Source organism: Clupea harengus, chromosome 13 (assembly GCF_900700415.2).
Source record: "Clupea harengus chromosome 13, Ch_v2.0.2, whole genome shotgun sequence".
Taxonomy (NCBI): Eukaryota; Metazoa; Chordata; class Actinopteri; order Clupeiformes; family Clupeidae; genus Clupea; species Clupea harengus.
The window spans coordinates 4487117-4502322 of NC_045164.1; the positions used below are offsets into that span (position 1 = coordinate 4487117).

At 41.6% G+C, this 15206-nt stretch overlaps 1 protein-coding gene across 5 annotated transcripts in view; it reads left to right on the forward strand.

The window, feature by feature from the left end:
• The window catches only part of adgrb3 (adhesion G protein-coupled receptor B3), a 143574-nt gene extending 140925 nt beyond the window's left edge, over positions 1-2649 (forward strand). For all 5 annotated transcript variants that reach the window (XM_031578853.2, XM_012816972.3, XM_031578851.2 and 2 more), the window contains one exon: positions 1471-2649. In XM_031578853.2, coding sequence (XP_031434713.1) covers positions 1471-1659 — 189 coding nt within the window. In that variant the 3' untranslated portion in view covers positions 1660-2649. The remainder of the gene's footprint in view (positions 1-1470) is intronic.
• The last annotated feature ends 12557 nt before the right edge of the window (positions 2650-15206 follow it).

Sequence of the window (15206 nt, forward strand, 5' to 3'; positions counted from 1 at the left end):
GGAGAAAGAAGGGGGAAGAAGGTTCTAGAGGCAGAAGTACTGAGATCACTCATTCTTCTCCGCACACAGTCATCCAAACGCTGTGTCCATTTACCCTGACACATGTTTTTATTCATTTTGATTTCATTATTTGTTTAATTCAGCGAACCATCGCTTGGTGGATGCATGGCAAATATACATGATATACTATATATAACAGTATATATATATTTATATATATATATATATATATATAAAACAGAGCTTACCCATATCTATTATCTATCCCTAAAGTGTACAGTCAATCAAAGCATGCTTTATTGTACACCACATCCTCAGTAGATACATTTTGCTTTGTTAATCCACCACTACTAAGGAGCTGTACGGTTTATAGTTTTCAGATCAATGTTGACTGGGTCCAATGCTTTACAGTCGCTTTACTACCTGTTAACTGTATTATTTAGGTTGTTGAGCAGTTGTGGAAATTCTATACAAACAACACAAATAGACAGACACATACACTGAGAAGGAGGGAGTCAAATACATATGCACACACACACACCCACACACACACAAACACACACACACACAAACACAAACAAACACACACAAATACAAACACACACGCACGCACAATCCATGAAGACACTGTCAGAAACGCTGTGCCCTCTTGGCTGCATGCAGTCCTCGCCCACTCGCATTTCAATCAGCTCTACCACACAATGTCATTTCCCGCTTGTTGCTTGGTAACTACCACAAGGACACTTGCTGGGGAAACGATAGCCGAGGGCCAGCTTTATGAAGAGCAGCGCAGATACAGACAGTCTATCAACAGCGGGCACTGATGGGGCTGGTCTGTCTAGCATGTTATCTACCAAAGACTGTGCCCTCAAATGAAGACGAGCACAGTGAAACACATGTTGATTGTTATTCTACTTCAGGATGACAATGTGACAGTGCAGACACTGTCATGACAGACCAATTACGGACACAACAGTTTAGAGCTGCATCCGTAGATTCCATAGCAACGTCAATGATGACTCATGAACGATGATGCGTTATCTAACTTACAGGTCTTTGCAATGAGAATGTAAGGGTAATGCATACATGTTCGATGGGATTGGCAATACTGTAGCTTTGAATTAGGACTATGGAGTGTTCTACCATCTAACCAGGATCAGGGTTGATTAGAGTAGAGTAGCGTAAGGTTAATGGTTACTTGGAGTCTTATTAACTTTGATTCAGAAGACACAACAGATACACCAAAACTGGTTCTCTTAGCTTGACTCACCATGAGACAGCCTATTTCTATCGATTATTGTTGGTATACAGGCTCTGACGTCTCAAATTCAGACATTTGGTGGGACCAGATGGCGAGACCGTTTAAAAAAAGCCATTTCCTATACCCAGTTGTTGTTAGCTGTGAGAGCTGAGAGAGAGGGTTTGTTTTTTCACGCTAGTCGTTTGCCTGTGCCCATCTGCTTCTCACAGGATAAAACGATGCCAAACAAGAATCCTTGGGAGAGCTACAACCCTACCTGCGAATACCAGAACTACGCCACCATGAATGTACTAGACCCCGACCATAAGGACGCTCTGGAGATGACCGCGGCCGAGTGGGAGAAGTGTGTCAACCTTCCGCTGGAGGTCCAGGAGGGAGACTTCCAGACGGAGGTTTAAGACAAGGGCAAGGGGTGGGGGGGGAAGAGGGCTCCGTGTGTGTGCTTGTGGTTGTGCTCGCCCGCGCGAGACAAGCGAGAGAGGAGACACAGAGAGAGACGTAAACCACGAAAAAAACAGGAAGCGAGAAAAAAAAGGAAGACGAGATGTATTTTGCACTTGAAAGGACTTTCCTTGCAGCCTCGGTAGACATATCTGGATCTAAGGACTATGGCAGGGACATTATGTGCCAATAAGATTTTAGAAAAAAAGAGGAGGTGGGAAAAACTATTAAAAAAAAATCAAACAAAACAAAACAAAAAAAAGACATCAGTGTTTCTTTTTTGTATTCTCACTAGTGTGCTTAGTGGGGACAGCCAGGTGTACAAATATTTACCATCATGTGTTTGAAAGTACCCGTGGAAAGAATTGGCTTCAAAACAGGTCGTCTTTTGAGATGAGTCCTTATAAAACGCAAAAACGACCCACTGCGTGTAATCCACAGCTTCGTCGGGCTCAGTTTCCATTTGAAAAAGAAACTGGACCCAGAAGCACAATGTATATATTTATGCAGGTTTTTAAAAAGTTTATAACAGTCTGTTTGGCCATTACTACACTTTTTACTTTATAATATGAAGAGAAAAACGAGAGACAAAGAGGATTTTTCTGTCATTTAAAATGAATGTTTGTCAAGCTACATTCTTCATTGCTTTAAATGCAATAAAGGTAATACTCACTTTTATATGAATAATATATTTCACAACTTTAATACTGCAGATCCTGCTTGAAGGCTCCCAGCAACCTCTCTCATCTGCAGTCCTGTATAAAATATTTAAAAAACAAAAATACAAAAATGTTGTATGGTGTAAATAAACTTTTGTCTACATATGTTTTACTTGTGCCAATTTATTTTAATGAGAAAAAAAAATGCCAAGCTGATCAAGAGTTATAGCTAAAAATGTTAACATTTGAAAAAGGAATGTAAATAAAAGAGGAAATATGTTCGTACTGCTTCAGAGGTTGCGTCCACTCCATTGTGTCCTGTGTACCTTGTTTTGGGTGGTATAATGTCTGATGTGCTTGAAGATTTTCTTTCTTAACCGTGATTCTCCCACTTTAAGACCCAGTCCACTATGTAATAACCAAACGGGGCACTCAAATACAAGCGCCTTTGTTGAAAGTCGATCTGATCTTGACTTGGTCTCATTGGGCGAGATTTGACAACTCTTGGTGACAACTGCATTGGCTTTAAACTACACCTTTTTTAAAGCAACAATATGCAGGAATTTGCAACTTTCTGATTTGGTTTATAGTTTACCTGGTTTTGGTATCATCTTCAAATTCATAGTACATGGTCATATGAATGACAAACAAACACACCACCTGTCATAACCAATTAGCATGCTAGCAAGCTTTTATCAGTGTCATCTATGCCTTTGGCAGTTAGCTTGTTAGTTTTAGACCAAAACTCCTCACTGCTGCCTTAGTTTTAGTGACATGCTAACAGAGATGGCTTTCCCCTTTCGTAGCTTGACAAAAACACCTCTCGCCTGTGCTGTTTCTGTGTGAATCTGCAGCACTACTTTGAGCTCGACCTTCACACCGCATTGGATTGACTTGAGTATGCATTTAACATTTAATTCCCTCCCACCAGCATTAAGATACATGGCTTTCTCTCTCCCTACCAGTCTGACACATTACCGAATACATAAGGCTCTGCAAGACTTTAGATTCTGCAACAGCACTTTTGAGTACATAATGACACTAAATGCTCTGATGGGTTAAATGTATTATTTTACCTTTTAGTGTTTTGAGTGGAGCACAGCAAATAGCATTCCTATCAAATGGTTCCATCAGTGTGCAATTGCTGCATTGCTTCTGTGAGATCTCAGAAAAAATATAGAATTGACCTGTTTTTGTTGTGTCAGAAGCCCCAGATATGTAGGTGTGCATGCATTATTCACCAATGGAAAGCTCCATGAAGATGGAATAGGGACGGTTTCTGACAGGAATATTTAAATATGGATTAATTCCATATGACTATGCATTAAGTAGGTTATGCATGCTATTACAGACCACAGCAATGTGGTTTGTTTTGAAACTTTTAAAAATAGGTACATCTCATGGGGTTAAATATATTAGAATGATTCCGAGTGTTTACCCATTATAACCAAAATGTCACAAAAAATAGTTAAAGCTCAGATAATCTCTCTCTATTGCTGTGAGAAAATAGGAATGGGAATAGGCCACATCATTTCATGATCATATCACATTGTGAAATGCAGCACAAAAATATAATGGCCTGAGGCAACACACTGACCCTGAAATGACATTTGACTATAGGGTGACTATAGGGTGACTGTTGGCGAGAGCAATTTCCACTTGGAAATCAGATTTCACTGTCATGCAATTATTCGATTTGACAGAATTATGTCAGCAGTGAAGTTCATTCAAGAGAAAAGGTGGTATGATATAGTGTGATTTCATACCTCATCAACAGCTGTATTTGTCGTGGCACGTTCTGACCTAGATCCTGCTGGCACGTTTTTCCACAGAAACAATACTCGTCGGACAGCGGCGTTGGCACATCACCGTCACCGAATCACACAACTGTGCGATGAATTTGTTGTTTATACTCAAGGAGCTTTTGTCACGCTAAAATGCGTCTTTCTTGACTTTGGTGGCTAACATTCACACACAGTAATGGGATTTGCATTCTGGTGGGAGTGAAGGGGCTGAAAGGTTAACTGGATGAGATCAGGACTAAATCAGCCACGGAGCCTAGGATGGGGGGGGGGTAGGGATGAGACACGCTGTGTTAGAGGGGGCTTCTGGGAAGGCTTGTTTACTCTGTCCCACCATCAGCATGACAGCCGCCACTGCGACTGAGGCAGCACTGAAGTGCCTCCCCTCCCTACACCCCCCCTCCAGGGCTGTCCATGCGCCCCCGCCGTGCCCCCGGAGAGAACATCAGACAGCCAGTCTCAAGCAAGCCTGTCCTCACACCACCACTGCAGCACTTAAAAGGCAAAGAGACAAGCTTTTCTCGCAGATTGTTTGTTTTATCTATCTCCCTCACATCAGGTACAGTGTGTGTGTGTGTGTGTGTGTATGTGTGTATGTGTGTATGTGTTTGTGTTTGCACTGCTGGGACGTGGAGTACAGCGAGCGCTGAAAACATGTCATAGCCCCCGCCAGAAACACTTCCGCAGCTGAACCTAGAAAAGGCAAAAGGGGATGTGACACAATGTTACATGACACGACAAGGGCCTGGGGTAAAGAAGGCTTGAGGCACTGTGACTGGAGAAAGCCCCTCTAAAAGCCTGCTGCACTGTTCACACTCAGTGTCTTTTTTCTTTTTTTTGATGGCTGCATTGTTCATTTCCTTTTTCTAGCGTTGCTCTGTTTTAACCAAAAATAGGTTAGGGGGAGGGACATTTTGAAGTTCTACTCTGATGTTTTCTTACAGGGCTCCTATTTTTGTTTCTGGGAGCCCCATTTCTAAATGGGTGGTCAGGCCAGGCCTGCGTACATCACGACTGCTTGAGCCCTAGAAGGGAGTAACGAGTGAAAGAGAGGAGTTTCTCCTTTAAAAAAAAACCTTCCAATTTCTGCTTAATGTCTATCCCCAAAACCGGCCAGGGCATTGGGGGTAGGGGGGGGGAGACATCACAGAGACATTAGTGTGCGTGGCATCATTGACTAATGTTGAATCAATGACACTGGGGGAGGGGCTCGGGTTCTTGTCAAACGTAATTGGCTGAAATGCAGGCGTAGGCACTGCTGACTCATGCCTGCTCGGCCCAATTACTTAGGTAATGATCGAGCTAAGGGCTAACACGAGATTAGCAGAACAGTCTTTTCATCTTTGGCAATGGGGACATGACAGCAATGTTCTGGAGTTGGAGAGATGAATTCCAAGCTTGAAGGTTTTTTTCATCAGCCAACTTTCCATTTCGCAAATAGCACAGTTGTAGTCTGTGTGCATGGGGAGTCTGTGAGGTGCTTGAGAGAAAATGGATTTTAAACGAAACTAGTCCACCAACAGGAAATTAATTTGGATTTCCATTTGATGAGTCTCTGATTCAGATAAAAATCACCATCCGTAGGTATTTTTTAAAAAGATGGTAAAACAGTGAGATCTAAAAGATGCACCGATGATAAATCAAGACAGGCGCATTCAAAGAATTTGCAATGTATGCTTTCGGTATGAATACAGATTTAAAGCGTGGAAAAACACCTTCAAATCCAAATTATTAGTAAGTACTTTTGCTAGGCCTTGAAGGGAATAGGACTTTAAAAGAAGTGCTCAAAATGATCCACCTGCTCAAAAATGCAGTGTCTCACTAGCTGATTCTCTGTCTCACCTTCATGGTGTCTCGAGGAGCCCTTAACCTCACCTCATATGACTTGATCCGACTTCGACTGATCCCACTGATTTTACCCATGACCCGAAGAGCAAATCCAATCATCTCCGACCAAATGAAAGTGAATCACCACCAGTCACGTAATGGTCTCCCTTCTGTTGTTTAATGGCAATTTGGTTGGGCCCCATCTTCGTCCCAACCCCACGCAGGGTAGGGGTGGGTATGAGGTATGAGGAGTTCGCCCGCACCGCTCTCCCACATTAGTATGCATTAAAGTCACCTTGGGTGAGATGGGAATCTCGCCCCTGTTATGGAGGGAGATTAAAGGAAATTAAAGAGTGCCCTGTAACCTATCTCTTTTCCCTCAGAGATCTGTGGCTTGGCTCACGTAGATGGATGGCTCTCACATTTGGCGTAATTGGGGGGAGATATATTTTAATGTTCTCTTTTGCAATTGTTCTGATGAGGGTTCGTTTTTTTTTTTGCAGGAGAGTTAAGAAAGCCACGGGTTGAATTCACAGGCAAGGGTGAAAACACTGATTGCGGAGAAAAATATAGCTCACTGGTCACCAAGGCTTTTCTAATTCGGTGGATTTACAAAGAAATTACCACAGCCGTATGCAGCGGCCCCAGACAGACATCCAGGCCTCGGAAAAGGTTTCACGTGGCTAATATTTTTTTCACTGTTGAGCGCGTACTGTGGCCTACTTTTGCAGCATCACTGCTCTGTTGTTGTTTATTTTCACCGTGCAGCATCTGCTCGGTGAAATGTCACAACCTGGTCTCCTTCGCCTCCTCCTTCACTCCCTCACCCCAAAACACCCAACCGTCGTCCTTCCGGGCCAAATGATCGTAACCCCCTGCGCGTTTCCCCTCACCGTGACAGCCGTGACTCTCGCAGCAGCCATGGCTCCTTTGGCCTGTCGATGTGCGTCAATCAGCCAGCTGCCAAGGGGGAAACCTGAGGAGGTGGAAGTGTGTTAACGTTCACTTTGGGGATAAGAGATCCCCACGCTCCCTCTTCATGCCCTACTGACGTCAGCGTAGTCAAATCACTATCACAATACATATAAGAATACAAATCTAGTACACGTGTGTGACTATGTCTATGGTAGGTCCAATTCCACTGTAAATAAAACCAATAATCGATTTGGTAATTAAAAAGAGGTTGTTGAGCCAATTTGCTTTGTTAGGGTTGTAGAGGTTTCAACCTCTTTTGTTGTCAGAGGTACGCTACATTACATTGGCCAAAGGAAAGTATCACAAACTTAGAATTGAGGAGGTGCATGGTGTCATTTATGATAGCTATTGTCTTTGTACTGCTGTCAAGTACAAATTGTTTAGCGTGTGCTGTTGACAGCCTAGCATTTTCCTGGCTGGTTTACACTATTCTGGTCTATGCACTTGTGCTAGTGGCAGAGGTGTTTCCATACAACTCAAAAAATGCAGACTGACATATCCCATGAGGCGGATATGAACCTAGGAAATCCTCCCCCATTTACTAAGGTAAAACAACCTCTAGTTTTCTTACTTATGAAATCAGGATGTGCTTGTTAATGTACATTCCAACATTCCACGTACAATTTAAAATTGTTTTCCCTAGCTGGTAATAATTGATATGTAGTGGGTGGAAGTCTCCTGGTTTAAGATCATTTCCTTTGTTTTCCCAGCGCTAATTAGCAAGGAGCTGTATTTACATACTACATTTACATTTTGTGGACCCGATAAAAGTCATCATTGTGTACATGAAAGTCAGACTGGCTGCATGCTGTTTTTAGAGGTGATAAAACCTAGCATTTGAAATCCTTTGCCTCAAGTCACCAGGGCCTCATTCTGCCTCCATGATCCAGAAGCTGTTTTAGGAGCCTGTGTCTTAAACAGCAGCACTGAAGCCATGAAATAGAGTCCATGAATAGGTCTCAGTCTTATCAGATGACGCATCTACCATGACAGGTCGTAGGTCATAGTGCATGCTGCCATAAGAAGGTCCAGAAGAAGAAACAACAGTCTCCCAGTTAGGGCTAGTAGACATGTTGGTCAGCCTTAAGAGGAATTAGAAGCAAAAAATTGAGATGTGATCCCACAAACTCCACGTACGCCAGCCTGGGCCAAGGTGAGGTTTCAGAGGGCCCTGAACCACATGAATGCTCTTGACTACCCACTCTCTGTCACGCTCAACTCAGACGTCAGTCAGGCCCAGGGAAACACGAGGTAAGAGCCTGCATAGAATGTTGGGATTTGAGCGTAAAGCAGTAAAGCCCCATTACCCTGAAGAGCTTAAAAGCCCACTGGACTGAATACTTGTGAAGTGAAAGTGAATACAAGTGAATTAATCTGGCAACCGTTTCAGTTGATTTTGGTTAGATTTTTTGTGATGCATCTGTCCAGGGGTTTCTGCATCAACACGCAGCGCTAGTTTCACTCGTGTAACTATGTTTTTGTGTAATGTATGTAACTAATCCAAATCTAGTTTTATTAAAGCATAACAGCAGAGATTTTAAGTTTGTTTTTCCCTAAAGTACCTGTGAGTGCTTTACCTAGAGTGTACAAAAAAAAAGCCTCAAATTAGAATTTAGATCTGGGACTAGTGTTAATGTACCATGCTCTCGGAAATTAAAACGCAGACCTCAAAGGAGTGAATTGCGCACAGGATGGATCTAGTCTGATAAACATCCATGCCATAACATTTGCTCGGGGATTGTGTTCATTTTCTGCCTCCGTCTTATCCATCTGCTAGGGAAGCCCAATGTTCCAGCAGGCTTGTGACCTGGAGCCTTGTCTTTGACCCCCCCTCTTCGCCCTTCACTTCACACAAAACTGCATCTGTGATTCATCAAGAGGTTTGCTGGTAATGACTTAAATAGAGTGAACGAGTCTGTTCTGCCTCCATTTAGACGGAGCATAGAGATTTCAGCACCATGGACAGCACTTGTCTATGCGCTTGCCTCCGCTGACATGGATGCCCAGTGCAAAACTGCCCCCTGTGGTAATGCTCTGTTCTGAACAGCAGCCAGTTATATAATTCCTCCTTGGAAAGGGCACCAGTGCTGTTCTGTAAAATCTACATTCCCTACATTCAACTTCAGTGATGAATTAATTAGCATAAAATATTATAACATTTGTTACAAGCATACATTATTATATAATGGCAATAAAACATAGTGTATTACAATATTCCAATAGAACCATTAATGCCCAAAAAACAAAAAAATTGAAGACATACTTGATCTAGTCGCTTGAATGTTTTGATGTTGCCCTGTGCCCTGACGTCCTCCTACAATGTGTTTAACCCCCCAGTTATCATCGAAAGGTTGTTCCTCCTCTAGCTGTTCATAAACCACTTGAGCTAATTAGAACGGTTTTAGCTTTTGAAAACACAATTTCCACTGGTCCAAACTTGTTGGTGTAGTAAATAAAATGCTTTTAAACACCAGGAGCACCACCTCTCCTCAATTACCGCGGGGAGTGTTTGAGGAGTGTGAGTCATAATGAAATGCAGGCAGGCGCCTGGCGATTATCACATGTGCCACTTGGCAACAGAGCACTCACCGCTGAGCAAGGTGGGCAGATGGCACCTCTTAACTTCAAAGTTTCCCATTTACATGGATACAGTCCTCCCTCTCTCTCTCCCTTTCTCGCTCTCTCTTTATCTCACTCGCTTTTTCCTCTGACTCTCTCTCTAAAACATACGTTGTACTGACTTGAGACTTACACCTGCAGTCCACAGCCTAATGTTTTTTTCCCCCTCTTAGCCAACCTTCCCAACGTCACATGTTGAGCCAAACAGTTGCCTGGAAGATTTACACTCAACACCTTGAAAAATGACTGAATGATTCAGCCAGGTCTACAATAAAAAAAATCGGGGCACCAAACTTACTGAACTTTGCTTCCAAACACTCTCTGGAACTGGAGACTGCTTCACCCAGTAAAGGCAGGTGAAGAGGTCTCTGTCATAAACACACATAAACACACAAATGGAACCTTATTAACACTACTGAGTCCGAGCCTGTTTTTCACTCTCTTAGGTAGACTGCCATGCCTTGATATTTTAGTTTATTTCACCTAACTAAAAACATTGAGGCAAAAGTGGCATGTATGATTATATTCTAGAATACCTCAGCAATAATAACATGGGAATGAAAGGAATGTAGTAAAAAAAGATTGAATTTAAATCAAATCTAAACAAACCCTTCCAAAAACATACTTTCAGAGGTGCTCAGACTTTGTACAAAAAATACATTGTAAAGATTTTGGAGCAAGGCTTTTGAACTCTGAACTTTGTAAACATAAGTGTTAGTTTTACAAAGGTGAGTTTAGCATTTAGAAAGTGTGTGTGGTTTCACTACTATATATTTATAATTTTAGAGTGACCTGTACCTTTTCAAAACTAGTGTCCCTACAAATGCATATTGATGAGTTAGGTGTAAACACACCTGGGACACCTCAGACAAGAACAATGGCCCTTACCTAATGGCCCTGGAATGTCTTTGTGGCCCGTACCCCCCACAGGATTTCTTGACACACCATGGCCCAATAGAGATCACTGAATTACCATACCCTTATCATATGAATAGCTGTCATTTGCTAATGGGCGGGTCGTTAGGAGCTGAAACCTCACTCAGAGACTGAAAAGTGCAAGAGACTAGTCCTATTCTCCTTACAAAGTGCTTATTTATATATTTGTTTCAAACTGTGTAAATTTGAAAAGAAAAGGGTTCAAGGTTTCTGGGGGTGTAATTTCTATGTCTCTCCGACAAAAACTGGCTGAGCTTTAAAAGCAATTCCCCATAAAAACCACCATATCCCTGCACAGGGAGCGTGGACTTCAGAGGGTTAAAGCACCTAAAGGTCGGCAAAATGTTAAGGTAGGGGAGGCGATGTAGGAGAAACCAGCAAGTATAAGATTGTTTTTGAAAGTATACAACCAAACAAATCCCAGCCTCTTCTTTCAGACCCCTCCAAAGCTACTCCGCCAAAACACAGAATACATGAAGTGCACTGCCTGACTACTGCTGGAGGACAAGTCCACAAGAGCATTGGGCAGAGGAGAGCAGCGAATCAGTGTCATTGCTAACCGCATCCAACTACCTCATGTCTCACTCACATGTAAGGTTGCCATATTGTTTGTGGAGAAATACAGGATGCCCGCCAGGCCCACCCCACATGCTTCATTGCAGGACAGAGTAACAAAAGCACTTTGAATTATACAAGTGTACTTGTATTATACTTAGGATTTGTAATACTGATTGGTTGGACACAAATAAGACTGAAACTGAAAACTGAAATCACGAACATAACACCGTGTCACGAACATAACACCGTGTCCCTGAAGCCAATCCGTGTTCTCTCTACTTGTTCTTACATGAGTAGCCTAACTTTTCCCTTTCAGAATGACTGAGTGGAAATCGGCACCGGGCAGTCAAAGTTGAGTGAGCTCAGGAGTTCACTGCTTATGAGGTCCGCAGAGCTCCAGCAACGAAGGCTAGAGCGTATTCGTGTTTGGTCTGTAGCTCACCACTGAAATTAAACTTCTCCAATCTGCTTGTATAACTGATTTTACTTGATGTTATGTCATTCTCAGCACTTTGCAAACCTAGGGTATTATATATGAAACAACAAGTAGGAAAATATGTCTCATTTACATGTTGCATTCTGACAACTGCAAAAGTATGCAAATAAGCTACACATTTGTAAAACTTTTTGTTCAAAGCCAATATAGACTAACATAAGATTTAAAAATAATAAACCTCAAACGACACTGACAGAGAGACAGACCCCAGTGAACATATACACAGATAGATTACATAGAAAGGTACATGTAAACATAGCTCCATGGTCTTCTAGCATTAGTGTTGGACTGATACATAAGTTACACAAGTAGCTAGCTACATTGGCTACATAGTTCAGGAAAATAATAAATTCCCCCAAAACAAACCACATAATTATCTGTCCAACAGTAATACAACTATGGTGTCACTTTCCAGGCCCTTCAACTCCCTCAGTTGCTGCCATCATTACCTCCTGACCTGCTGGGGCTGTGTTAGGTGGAGGAGCTAGGTCATAGCTTGTTATGCTAACTGCCACCCCACCAAGTACAAACCACCAACTGCCTGGCTTCCTGTCTCTGTGGTGGGTACTTTTACTGAACTGCAAGCTTGACTTCTGGACTCCTTCGTCCTTATTTCCTTTGCTGTCCACAGACTTCTGTGGCTGAGTGGCTGGTCGCCTGTCAGCCAGACTGAGAGGAGGAGGCATTTTGGCTGGATGTGCCTGTGCAACTCCAGTAACCTGCGACAGAAGACCAATTTATTTTCTTTTTATTGTCAGAGCATTCATTTGTTCATTGCTGTCAGGATGTAAAAATAATTTCAAGAAATATATATATATATTATAATATTTATATTATACATAGAATGCTTCTAAAATAAATCACCAATGCTACCTTTAACCTTATGGTCTCCTTTTGTGTATTTTCCTAATAATCCACTTCATCTCTGTGTACGCACCATGTTAACCTTTTGACCTTTTTTTCCAAGGATTCTGTTTCCATTCCCTTCATTCTCTTTGCATTCATACTCAGACTCAAGAGTGCAATCATACGGGTGGAGGAAAACAACCTAGATGGCACAAAGCTTACACTGAAAAGCAAAAAAAAAAAAAAAAACGATTCCTTGTAGTTCTCAGAATGGCCCACTCAAACATCTTTGCTCTCCTTTTGTCTGGTCACATCCAATGTAGAACCCCCACTGTTAGAGGGGTTGGCTCATTCCCTTTTCTGCAGTGCGCCCAGGTTCTCTATCATTCTCTAAAATGCATGTCCAGTTCAGAAGAGCCTTCGGAGGGGTCCGTTTCCAAGCTTTTGGAAAGATGTTGGAAAGAAGTGTTTGCCACCCTTTGCCTTTCACATTGGGTACACAATCCCACATACAGTAGCTGCATTCCTCTGCTTGGTGTTACTAAGGGACTGTCACAGATGCAGTTACCGACTATAAGCGTGGTTTATACATTGATTTTGTCAAATTTCTGCAGCCCTGCGGTACTTAGGTGCAGTCTATACATGGAAATGCATATTTTGAATGCTTGAAGTTAGTAAAGTGTAGAGTAACTCTGCCAGGTAGAATGGGTCTGTCTGAATCCCATTCGTGTATCAGGTAAAACAACATGGGATAACACAAATTTCATCAAATGTCATCATTCACACTCAGTCGTCCATAGCCTTTTTAATGGGATGCTATGGAGCTTGAACCTTCCAGAGAGGTGTGTGCCACGCCAGTTAACCTAGCTATGAACTATCCTTGCTATATCTAGTTTAGGGAACCATCTTAACAGTTGGTAGTTGCTAGCATGTGTATTATGAACTAATTTTAATATTTATTTTATTTTTTCCTATTATAATTTTGAGGAGACTGTAACATCAGTTAGATAACTAGCTATCATGCCATGCAAATGGAACTCTTTCCTTTAGTTAGCTAGCATAGCAACTAGGCAACCATAGCAACCAAGAATGAGGTAGCATATCTCTGTGTGTGTGTGCATATGTGTGAGGAGAGGGTGTAGCATTTTTGCTTGAAATGCCCATCCCATACAACTTTTAAATGGCTAGGAGCACTTACACCACAACTACATGGCATTTAGTTGTATGTAACAGGATGGTGTAAAATTGAAAAACTGCAGTTAATACACAGGTTTATTTTATAAAATTACATAAAATACTGTCCCGCAGTTTATATACGGTGCAGTTTATAGTCGAAAGAATACGGTACTGCTTAATATTCACTGAGCTTCATAAATGATAACCATGCTTGCACATGTACACCTGTAAAGCCCTTACCTGTATGTTTCCTTCTCCTCCTCCTTTAGCTTCCTTTCCAACTATGTTTTAGGCATCAGGCATCTGTAAAGTACTTTGAGAAGAAACTCATGCTTCACTATATTCATACTTTGGGGGGTTGGATGTTATTGGAATTGATATTGGAATAGTAAATCTTAAAGTTGGGCCCTGAGGGGATGTGATGGCTCCCTTGGCTTCCAGCACTAAAGCGAGACTTTGTATACTACATTTCCTGCATTTTTGTGTAATGCAGTATGATATAATGTACTTTCATGTAATGCATGAACAACTGTAATGTTATTTACAAACAATGTACAGGCAAGTGGATTTTTTGCAGGTTCATTTTATGGAAAGGAGCATCGTTATAAGGCTTTTTCTTTGGAATTTACTGGTAGTGTTCACAAAATGCAATAAACCAATAGTTTCTTTGGAAAATAAAATAAATTAGTGAAGGTTTTTATAAGTTAGTCTACCTGTATAAGCCTGAAAGAGTTAATTAAAAACAAGGCCTGTAAATTAAAACAGGCAGTGTTGTAGAGGCAAAGGGCACATTTGAAACCAATTTAAAGATACACAACTAAATTCACTGTCCAAACAAGAACAAAAAAGGTTCAAACTGATGAACAATGTGTTTTTGGAATATTTATTCCTATGGGTTGCCAACTCTCACATTTTTGGTGTGAGACACACGCTTTAAATCGCTCATCGATTCTTATGCCAAGTCAGATTTGAAAGCTAGCAAGTAAAACTAACATGGTCTATGGCACATGTAATTCACTCTCCGAGATACAGAAGTTTAGTGTTCAAATGCTCTGTCAAATGTTCTAACAAAGCCCACACATCAAACTGCTTTGATCAGTTGCCCTAACCTTGCTCTATTTCCCATCTTCCCTCTCCAGAGAATCTCAGTGAAACTGTAGACCTCCGCCTGGTTGCCAAATGCTTTTGAGCCCAGCATTGGAGTGCACACCACAAGGACGCGTCTTCACTGATGAACAACTAACATGTAAAGGCCCACTTGCATTTCCAAGCAATTTCTAAACAACAACAACCAAACAAAATCAAAATGAAGTGAAGTTGTGTTGATGTTTTGTCTTGTTTATGGTCTGTGAAAGACAATTCAAAGTAATCATGGACATTCAGTTACTTCAGTAAACATTAAAGACGGTCCCTTAATTATGGGAACAAACCAACTCCCCAGGAGTTCTCCTAGATAGTTCCCTGGTGATTTTACTTCTTCTTTGCTCAGCTCTTCTCCCCTCCCACTTCGGTTTCTGGACCAAGTTGACAGAGAGTTCATAAATAATGATATGAAATGTGTCAACTTCAAATTGCAACTTCTGTGCAATTTTAAACTTTGGACTTTTCTG